This window comes from Biomphalaria glabrata, chromosome 15 (assembly GCF_947242115.1).
Source record: "Biomphalaria glabrata chromosome 15, xgBioGlab47.1, whole genome shotgun sequence".
NCBI classification, from domain to species: domain Eukaryota; kingdom Metazoa; phylum Mollusca; class Gastropoda; family Planorbidae; genus Biomphalaria; species Biomphalaria glabrata.
The window spans coordinates 25,631,854-25,643,514 of NC_074725.1; the positions used below are offsets into that span (position 1 = coordinate 25,631,854).

The 11,661-nt window shown below is 36.4% G+C and overlaps 1 protein-coding gene across 4 annotated transcripts in view; it reads left to right on the forward strand.

Moving 5' to 3' along the window:
* LOC106060240 (metalloreductase STEAP4-like) overlaps positions 1-6,270 on the forward strand; it is a 28,844-nt gene extending 22,574 nt beyond the window's left edge. For all 4 annotated transcript variants that reach the window (XM_013218041.2, XM_056012787.1, XM_056012789.1 and 1 more), the window contains exon 3: positions 188-6,270. In XM_013218041.2, coding sequence (XP_013073495.2) covers positions 188-987 — 800 coding nt within the window. In that variant the 3' untranslated portion in view covers positions 988-6,270. The remainder of the gene's footprint in view (positions 1-187) is intronic.
* Positions 6,271-11,661: the final 5,391 nt, after the last annotated feature.

Consider the following 11,661-nt stretch of genomic DNA (forward strand, 5'->3'; position numbering starts at 1 on the left):
CAAACCTGTAAGGCCTTTTATCACTTTGTAATTAGGTTCATTCAATAGTATTATACTCTTAATCCAATTAAATGTATAACACAATCACAAAGATCAAACTTAGTGTCAGACGAGCATTAAATGACTAGTACTTATACATATGATTAGTTTCATCAATTCACAATGCTGTATTTTTCCATCATTTCAGGTCAGTTAGCATCCATTGTTCAAGTTTATAACGGCACAAAACACAAACAATTTCCCAGGTTTCTGGCTACGTGGCTGAAGAGTCGGAAACAGTTTGGTTTAATTAGCTTTTTTCTGATCACTATCCACGTCATCGCATCCACAGTCATGATGTCACCGACCTACTACAGCTCCTGGTTTCGTCCAGTCACTGTCACAGTCCCGGCCAACGTTTCCGTCAGTCAGGTTTTGCCTGTTAGCCCTGGTGTGATGATTTGGAAAGGCGAAGCAGCTTGCCTGGTGGGTATAACAGCTTTTGTCATTCTTGCCATCGTGGCGGTGACCTCGATACCTTCTGTTGGAGATTCATTGAACTGGTCGGAGTGGAGATGTATTCACTCCAAGCTGAGTTTAGCAGGGCTCATCCTGACAGTAGGGCATGTGTGCATTATGGGGGCTCCAAACTGGGTAAACTTAGAAACGTTGAAACTATTTAAGTCTATAACATTCCTGAGCATACTTCTTCCCTTGCTAGTCATTCTTCTGAGACTAACTTTCGGCTGCCCGCCTCTCAGTGGTTATCTAAGGAAGATACGCCGAGGTTGGGAGAGAAATTCTGAAAGTCAAATCTCTCCTCTAGTGCAAGAAGAGCCGGTGACCATCCTCCACCAGTTTGATGAAAAAATGGTGAATGGTTATCAAGGCGTAAGGTTGGAGTCTTCCTGTTGCTGTGACAACACCGCTCCCGCCCCCTCAACGTCTTCTTGTAATCAACCAAAGTCTGTCTCTTTTAATGTCCAGTGTGAGTGTTCTGCTGTGTAATGGCATAGTAGATCATTGATTGATTGATGGATTGACTGTTTAACAGTGTGACAGTATGCTCATAGAGATTCAATGCGAGTTCAGTCATTGGATTGACAAATATATATTGAAATATTCCTATGTTAGATCTGGCGTAATATGTACTATCTAACTTGAAGGTTATTACGAAGAAATCCTATCAGGGGTGGTATCACTGCCTATATAATGAATACAGCTAGAAACTTAAGGGAGAAACCTCAAAGAAAATCTGGTCTTATAGATATATGATAAGACCCACATATACAAATAAATAATGTTGACAAAGGAATCTCCAGTTAATGGACATGGACTTGGACCTGAAAAAATATTTGAAAAAGACCATCACATGAGCTCCCAGAGCAAAGTGGATAAAAAACAATTATAAATGTAAATGTGCAAGTTGTTTCACTTTCAGGATGTTTTGTCAACTGTTGGACTTTTGGCCTGGTATGTAACATCTGACTGTTTACGGATGTTTTGTCAACTGTTGGACTTTTGGCCTGGTATGTAACATCTGACTGTTTACGGATGTTTTGACAACTGTTGGACTTTTGGCCTGGTATGTAACATCTGACTGTTTACGGATGTTTTGTCAACTGTTGGACTTTTGGCCTGGTATGTAACATCTGACTGTTTACGGATGTTTTGTCAACTGTTGGACTTTTGGCCTGGTAGGTAACATCTGACTGTTTACGGATGTTTTGTAAACCGTCTAAATTTGAGAAATGTTTAGATTTTGTAATTTTTGGTAGTAGGCCTATATGTTGTGTCAGCTGTTTAGGAATAAATATGTCATATAATAGGTATTGGTTAGGTTATGTAAACAATTAGATGTTAGTGATGTTATGTAAATTGTTAGACGTTGATGATTTTATTTAAACCGTTACATGTAAATGATGTTATTTAAATTATTACATGTAAATGATGTTATTTAAACTGTTACATGTAAATGATGTTATTTAAACTGTTACATGTAAATGATGTTATTTAAACTGTTACATGTAAAGGATGTTCCGTTAACTGTGACACTTTAAGAACGAAATGTATTTTCTGAAGTTCGATTCTATTCTTGTCTGGAGATTCAGAAAATGTTCAATGTTGCAACAAATGTGTTCATCTTCTCAGTGCTTGATTCACACCTAAGTTCTAAATAAAGTCTCCAACGAGTTTGTTTTGTTGATGTGGTGATGTATTTAATAGATCTAGATAACTTGGAGCCGACTGGGACAAGGCTTTTAAGAGTATTTTAATTCAGAACAAAGCAGACTCCATACGATAAAACTAGATACATGACTTAACAAAATAAGTGTTTTCAGTAAAATAAAAAAGTGTATCTTTTATTAATTTGTATTTCTTAATGTAAATGCATTCAAATATATTTAAATCATATATGGGATTGAATGAATGATTGTTATGATTCTGTTTGAATCGAATCAAACTGTTAGGTTAGTTAAATACAATTACTTCGTCAATGTAATGTTCACATCTAATTATGCACCCTTTTTTTCAAACTGTATAATTGTATGAGTTTATAGTCTTCAGTTCAACAATATGTTCACTTTATATAATCATAGGACCAAATCCAAATGTTTATTTATTGAAATGATGTGTAAATATTAAATTAAACCTTTAGTCTATCATGTTGTCTGTCAAAAAGAAATGTGATAATAAAATACAGTACATGCTTATTTAGAGTGAAATGTTGATATCAAAAAGAATGATCTGATATTATCGATACAAATTATATTAAACCAATTCAAAGTATATATATATTGACACCAATAAAGAGTGAACTACTTCAAATTATACAAAGCCTTTAAAACTATTTCATTTTGAGTGTGTGTATGTCTGATATTGGTTCTAAAAATCAGTGTTTAAGCAATTCATCGATAAGCTCCATTGACAATCACTTTTGAACTCTAGCACTGGATCACGTGATATTAATATTGACTTATCAGTGTCTTCATCTCCCAGTCTGTCTCTACAATCTACAATATACCCAATCATCAAGCAGGACAAATCAACAACAAAGTTAGTAATTGGTAGGTCAGAGATGGCGCAGATGTTCATTATAAAACACAGATATTAGCATGTCTGGACTTGTATCTGAAGGCCTATATTGTTTATCTGCAGTTCATGTATCAATTGTTTTTACAATACCTCTATTCATGTCTCAACTTCATGGAACCTGGACACGGATCTCAAAAAACGGCTCGAACGATTTTCCTAGAAAGTTGATAGTTGATATATATAGTTGAGAAAAGATTTACTAGCTCGTTGGCCGGTTGATAGCAAAACACCGTACCACACACTGAACCACACACCCTACCACACACTCAACCACAAACTCAGCCCCACTCCGTGAGGATGACTTGCTAGATTGTAATAGTATTTCCCAAATAAATAATTTTCTATGAATTATTGCTGACAACTATAAATAAAACGTCCTGATGTATCCAACCAAATGTCAGACGAGATTTAAAATACATTCGTATAGTTCATCCTCCTGCGAGACTAATTGATTTCAACTGAAATAACACCACGGTAAGGGTCTTAAGGTACTCAACAGATAAAGAGCGCATGTCCCCGGGCTGTAGAACAAGGAACAATATGCAGAATAAGATTGTGATTGAACGATGTGATGTCAGTGTATTATTAATTAGCCGTCTCGATCCTGAGTATGAAATTTAACTGTAACATTTTATGGCCAACAGTTGTTCAAGCTTGGCGAGTTGATCGTTGAATTAGTGCGCATTCAAATTCAAACAAAACTTTCTTTATGATTTGACAGAAAATATTGGAATGACTGTTTCTAAAGTCGTACTGAAGATTCTGTCTTATAGGCTCAATGTCTGCACGACCTTCAAAGTTTGTTGTCGTTAGTTACAACATTGACATTGGTTCCTTAGTTGTAGCCTATTGGGTTCAAATCTCTCAGTTTGAAGTCCCCTACATTCCTTGTTACACGCGAGTACAATTTAGTGATAAGGCAATTTGTAACTTTACCTGAGATGGACATATCATATGGTTAATTAGATTCATTTTCTATAAATGTTTAGCAAGACAATTGCACCTAGGACATTGCACCGTAAGACATTACACCTAGGAAATTACGACCTAAGACATTACACCTAGGACATTACTCCTAAGACATTACACATAGGACATTGCAAATAACACATTAAACGTAGAACATTATTACACGTAGGACATTACACTTAGAAATTACACCTAGGCACGTAGGACACCTGGATTTATGATGTATATATTTCACATCGACATAGTTCAGTGATTCATTTGTTGTTTGCCCAGATCTGAGTCTTCTCCAGCTGAACTATTATTACAAAGCTTTTTTTAAACTCGCTCTGTCGGTCTGTCAGGTAAAAATGTTTGTACACGTTATTTCTCCCACACCCAATGTCGGATCAAGCTGAAATTTTGCACAATTATTTCTTTTACCTGACAACACAAGAATCAATAAAAAAACATCAAACAATTAGTTAATTAACTATTAATTAACTATTGGTAATTAATTATTGTGTTTGTTATCTTGAAAAGGGAAAGAAATCGTACTTAACAGATTTAGTGTCATAAGTTGAATTAGTCCCCCTGAGGACTCATGAGCCCTGAGTGATACGGTTCCACGACAATTCGTTCACTGACATGAACAAATATCGGTGAACGAATTGTCAGTGAACAATTTGTCGTGTGAACGATTCGTCGTGAACCAACTGTCGATGAACAAGTTGTCGGTGAACAAGTTGTCTGTGAGCGATATTTCGGGTGAACGAATAGTCGTGTGAATGAATTGTCGGGTGAACGAAATGTCGGATGAACGAAAAGTGAACGAATCGTCTCTTCCCCCCCCCGACCCCCCCAAGATACCCTCTTCTTCCTCCCCCCCCCCTTTTTTTTTCATAACTGGTCCAGACAAGTGATAGGATCATAGCGCATTGAGAAAGCTAAGAGATAAACAAAAACAATTTCTAACCGCACAGATTTATTATGTCTAGGCCAATAGTACATGCAATTACATGACTGATCTAAAATAAGTGATACAATTACGCTGTCTTCTTCGAAACAGTCTTTTATCTAGATTATACGTAGATTACATACATTTTATGTAAGTTCTTTATTATATAAATTCTTTTATATATATATCTGAGATAATTTGAGAAATGTTTAGATTTTGTAATTTTTGGTAGTAGGCCTATATGTTGTGTCAGCTGTTTAGGAATAAATATGTCATATAATAGGTATTGGTTAGGTTATGTAAACAATTAGATGTTAGTGATGTTATGTAAATTGTTAGACGTTGATGATTTTATTTAAACCGTTACATGTAAATGATGTTATTTAAATTATTACATGTAAATGATGTTATTTAAACTGTTACATGTAAATGATGTTATTTAAACTGTTACATGTAAATGATGTTATTTAAACTGTTACATGTAAAGGATGTTCCGTTAACTGTGACACTTTAAGAACGAAATGTATTTTCTGAAGTTCGATTCTATTCTTGTCTGGAGATTCAGAAAATGTTCAATGTTGCAACAAATGTGTTCATCTTCTCAGTGCTTGATTCACACCTAAGTTCTAAATAAAGTCTCCAACGAGTTTGTTTTGTTGATGTGGTGATGTATTTAATAGATCTAGATAACTTGGAGCCGACTGGGACAAGGCTTTTAAGAGTATTTTAATTCAGAACAAAGCAGACTCCATACGATAAAACTAGATACATGACTTAACAAAATAAGTGTTTTCAGTAAAATAAAAAAGTGTATCTTTTATTAATTTGTATTTCTTAATGTAAATGCATTCAAATATATTTAAATCATATATGGGATTGAATGAATGATTGTTATGATTCTGTTTGAATCGAATCAAACTGTTAGGTTAGTTAAATACAATTACTTCGTCAATGTAATGTTCACATCTAATTATGCACCCTTTTTTTCAAACTGTATAATTGTATGAGTTTATAGTCTTCAGTTCAACAATATGTTCACTTTATATAATCATAGGACCAAATCCAAATGTTTATTTATTGAAATGATGTGTAAATATTAAATTAAACCTTTAGTCTATCATGTTGTCTGTCAAAAAGAAATGTGATAATAAAATACAGTACATGCTTATTTAGAGTGAAATGTTGATATCAAAAAGAATGATCTGATATTATCGATACAAATTATATTAAACCAATTCAAAGTATATATATATTGACACCAATAAAGAGTGAACTACTTCAAATTATACAAAGCCTTTAAAACTATTTCATTTTGAGTGTGTGTATGTCTGATATTGGTTCTAAAAATCAGTGTTTAAGCAATTCATCGATAAGCTCCATTGACAATCACTTTTGAACTCTAGCACTGGATCACGTGATATTAATATTGACTTATCAGTGTCTTCATCTCCCAGTCTGTCTCTACAATCTACAATATACCCAATCATCAAGCAGGACAAATCAATAACAAAGTTAGTAATTGGTAGGTCAGAGATGGCGCAGATGTTCATTATAAAACACACCAGTAGAAGGGTCAAGGCTGAACTAAAGTAAAATATACTATTTTGGTGAATAGAGTTTAAAATGGGGGGTGGGGGAAAGAGGGAAATCTTAACTTGAAATGATAAAAGAAACAACAGCATGAAGAACAAGGATACTCATTTATGTAGGGGGGGGGGGTTGGGTAGTCATTGGGAAACACTGTAGTCCTCTTTTATCTTCGCAAGCGAAGATACTGCCATTATTATTATTATTATTATCATAGAATTGCCAAACGAATTGAAACTTTTGAAACCAAACAATACTACATTCTAGTGAGAGTATCATGTCTGTGTTTGTGACTGTGTGTGTGTGTGACTGTGTGTGTGTGTGACTGTGTGTGTGTGGCTGTGTGTGGGAGGAGGGACGAATAATCTTTTGGGTTTCTAAAAGTTAACAATGATAAAAATTTAGATTTTATCTTGAACAGGAACAATTGAAATATCCCAGTCTCCTTGAAAAGTAATGCAATGTAGAACTAATCAGTCACAGAGATTAACATACAGTTTAAAAAACAACATTCACTATAGTAGGTTGTCACGCTCCATGGCCACGTCAAAGGAAACAGGTTAGCGTAACCTTATGTTGACAATTACGTACCATGACATATCCTGGTTGGGTAGAAAAAACATGAACCTTGGTTTGAAAATAATGACTCTATAAAATATGTACATCGATCTCAGCGTAACAGATCTATAGCACTGATTAAATATGAATGAGATCTAGTGTAGGACATATAGATGTATAATCTATTATGAATAATGGCGTTAGTAAATTAGAAATGGTAAATATCAACAAAACCAAAATGCACTGACATTAGGTGCAAGAAATGAAGGAGTCGATGTGCAGACGTGACATTTATCATGTTTTAGCCACACCTCCCTCTGTTTAAATTAAGTCGAGTTCTTTCAAGAAATAGATTGCTAATAGAACATTTTTTTTAACCTAATCGATGTAAGAGATACATACAACTGTGTGAGCTGGGTAAATCAGTGTTGCTATTTTGGGGAAACATTTTGCTTGCATCTTGAATGATATTATTTTTTTTTGTTGCTAATTTTATTTTAGCAAACTTCACAAAAAATGTGATGACTCTCGATATACCATGTTGTGTATTAGTCATGTTCACGTCTCACAACTGTCAGGCTGTGGCTAGCAACAGTAAGAAGTACTCTTGGCTTCTCTTATTGCAAGTCATTGCTTGTCTTCATCATGACTGGTGGAACTGTCTACCAATAGGAAAACGCCTTCAGCCCAATGAAAACAACTATATTTGAGAGACCAGTTGGAGAGTTTTGTGTTCGCTTGGCCAATGTTATGGTAAACAGGGTTCATGTACTTTGTACTATTACTTAAATACGAACGGTACATCCGGTCTCAGAACACGTACACTTGTGTATTTTGTGTTTGTGCGCAGCTATTGATCAGTTTTTTGGGAATTTCCGAAGATGAATTTTGCTTACATAGTAAGCACAACAAAATATTTAGGTTCCTTTTTTCACTAGAAAGTGCAAGAATCTGTGTACACTAAAAGAAGGTTAATTTACATGCGTTCATGTCCCTATACTTTCTAACCTTGTATTTGTCGTTAAGAGAAATATCTAGACAAGTTCCCTTTGAGGTGACAACATTACATCCCGGAGTACCAGTGCAGAAATGTCATGACAATACAATCAATCTAGTCATGCAAGTTAATCAATGACTTAAAGTCTAGGCTAAGTCATTCGTTTTTCTGTTTGATTCCGGATGTTAACGAGTGATAGATGTGGCTTTTTCATTCCATTCATGGTTATAGTAGTCACCTTAAATAAGTTATAGTAGTCACCTGAAATAAGTTATAGTAGTCCCCTTAAATACGTTATAGTAGTCACCTTAAATAAGTTATAGTAGTCCCCTTAAATAAGTTATAGTAGTCACCTTAAATAAGTTATAGTAGTCCCCTTAAATAAGTTATAGTAGTCACCTTACATAAGTTATAGTAGTCCCCTTAAATACGTTATAGTAGTCACCTTAAATACTGTTATAAACCTGGTGGTGGCACAAATGGGGGTAGTGGTGTGTGTGTAGTCAGCCGACGCAAATCGCCCCAGACCAGCGCTAGACGAGCGGTCAACCGTGAGGAGTTACGACTGTCAGCCGAGACGAGTGTCAACACGGCGGTTCGGGAAGGATCGACGGCGGTCCGGGAAGGATCGACGTCGTGAACAGAGCTCAGGAGCGTCACGAGAGTTGTTGTCATCTGACCACCTAGAAACGTCGAGCGGCGTTCTGTCCGGTTCGAGAAGGCCAGTAGGGACCCTATATAAGAGCGGAGGTGTCGCAGTCAAGACGGTTCACGACTGGGGTTCAGAAAGGAGGTTCACGACAAGAGTTCAGAACACGGTCGACTACAGCACAGTTCAGCGGTGTGGTTCTGTACGGAGCATTACGACGGTTCAGTGCGGAGTACTATCAAGTACAGTTAAGACGAACGGCGTCTTGATCTTGGTCTGCGATCGAGTCCGACACAACGAGCCTAGTGTGTGAAGTCAGTCCTGAACTGTTGAACCCAGTGCAAGCCCGGAACGAGACGGAGAGGCCAGTGCAAGAGTTGATACGGCGGTACGGTGTTATCGGAGAGGTATTTGTACAGTACAGTATTGGCTGTTATTTATTCAACTATTAAAGTGTTACGTTACTCTGAAGCCCTGAGTTGTCAAGTTCTTTACGTTGGTGGTGCATGGTGCAGTTTGCAGAGAGCCTGGATAGTGAGATTCGTAACAATACGTTATAGTAGTCCCCTTAAATAAGTTATAGTAGTCACCTTAAATAAGTTATAGTAGTCACCTGAAATAAGTTATAGTAGTCACCTGAAATAAGTTATAGTAGTCACCTGAAATAAGTTATAGTAGTCACCTGAAATAAGTTATAGTAGTCACCTGAAATAAGTTATAGTAGTCACCTGAAATAAGTTATAGTAGTCACCTGAAATAAGTTACAGTAGTCACCTGAAATACACTAAAGTTAAATCACTTTGTGTCAGGTATCTATTTCTTAAACATCTATATGACCTTGAAAACTGCACAACGTCAGGGAAGACATTTTGTTGATCTTAACATAAGAGGAATATGTTTAGACATGTCATCAGTGACATCAGAGCGAAAATAACATCAAGTTGGACATAACATCTGGATGACATATGCCATTTCATTGACAACATCCTTGTTCATGTTAGTTTCAGTGTTTGACAGCTTCCTGGAGTCAACAAGTTCTAAGAAGTCTCTCTCGTTGTGTAGTGTCAAACAAGTCAAATATATAGTTGTGAAAACTGATAGTACATGTAAATGTATCAATTATGTAGAATCAATAATGTAATTATGTGTTGGCTGAGCGGTAAAGCTCTAGGTTTCCGAACCGGGATTCCCAGGTTCGAATCTTGGTGAAGACTTAGATTTTTAATTTCGGGATCGTTGGGTACCTCTGAGCTTACCCAGCTATAATGGTTACATGACATTAGCTGGGGAAAAGTAAGGGCGATTTGTCGTTGTGATGGTCACGTGACACCCTCATTAACAATTGATCACAGAAACAGATGACCTTTACATCATCATTCCAATAGACTACAAGGTCTGAAAGGGAACTAATCATGTAAATAATTTTTAGTACATCTAGACTGTGCGATTGAAAATATTAATATCAATTGTTTTTGTTTAGCGTAATGTCCATTGTCAATGTGCTTAGGTCCAAGCACTTGTAAAATGTTTTGTAAAATGTTTTACATGTTTCTGATGTTCCTTCAGAGTTGAAGATAGTTTACTTCCTAGTCCAAACCTCCTGCAGGACGACGGGGGATGGGAGCGGGCAGGGTCTGAACCCGGGACCATCGATAAATTCAAACGACAGTCCAGCATGCAAACCGCACGACCAGGCAGCCATCCACAAGTGGGCACAAGTCTAGGGGGAAGGGAAGAAGAAGGAGGTATTTATGAGGTTTCCGTGATGGCTTTAAAAAAAAAGTTGTTTGACTTGAATTCGAACTAAATGACTCAGGGTTCCTTAAAGCCTACGCACTATCCGCTAAGTCAGCCCAATGAAGATAGAAGGTTTTATAATTGTCTATTGTTAGCTTCAAATATTTAGGCGACGACCTAATTCTATACAAAAGGCTCATCTCTCTAAAGATAGTACTGTCTCTATATAAAACGAAATCAATTAATTAAGACTAATTAGTAAAGTAATTGGTCAAATTTTCGAATGATTTATGTTGTGTCCGCTCTGAGTCTAAGTACTTTAGTTGTGTCAGCTATGAGTGTAAGTACTTTAGTTGTGTCAGCTATGAGTGTAAGTACTTTAGTTGTGTCAGCTCTGAGTGTAAGTAGTTTAGTTGTGTCAGCTCTGAGTGTAAGTAGTTTAATTGTGTCAGCTCTGAGTGTAAGTAGTTTAGTTGTGTCAGCTCTGAGTGTAAGTACTTTAGTTGTGTCAGCTCTGAGTGTAAGTAGTTTAATTGTGTCAGCTCTGAGTGTAAGTAGTTTAGTTGTGTCAGCTCTGAGTGTAAGTACTTTAGTTGTGTCAGCTCTGAGTCTAAGTAGTTTAGTTGTGTCAGCTATGAGTGTAAGTAGTTTAGTTGTGTCAGCTCTGAGTGTAAGAACTTTAGTTGTGTCAGCTATGAGTGTAAGTACTTTAGTTGTGTCAGCTCTGAGTGTAAGTACTTTAGTTGTGTCAGCTCTGAGTGTAAGTACTTTAGTTGTGTCAGCTCTGAGTGTAAGTACTTTAGTTGTGTCAGCTATGAGTCTAAGTACTTTAGTTGTGTCAGCTCTGAGTCTAAGTACTTTAGTTGTGTCAGCTATGAGTGTAAGTAGTTTAGTTGTGTCAGCTATGAGTGTAAGTAGTTTAGTTGTGTCAGCTATGAGTGTAAGTACTTTAGTTGTGTCAGCTATGAGTGTAAGTAGTTTAGTTGTGTCAGCTCTGAGTGTAAGAACTTTAGTTGTGTCAGCTATGAGTGTAAGTACTTTAGTTGTGTCAGCTCTGAGTGTAAGTACTTTAGTTGTGTCAGCTCTGAGTGTAAGTACTTTAGTTGTGTCAGCTCTGAGTGTAAGTACTTTAGTTGTGTCAGCTATGAGTCTAAG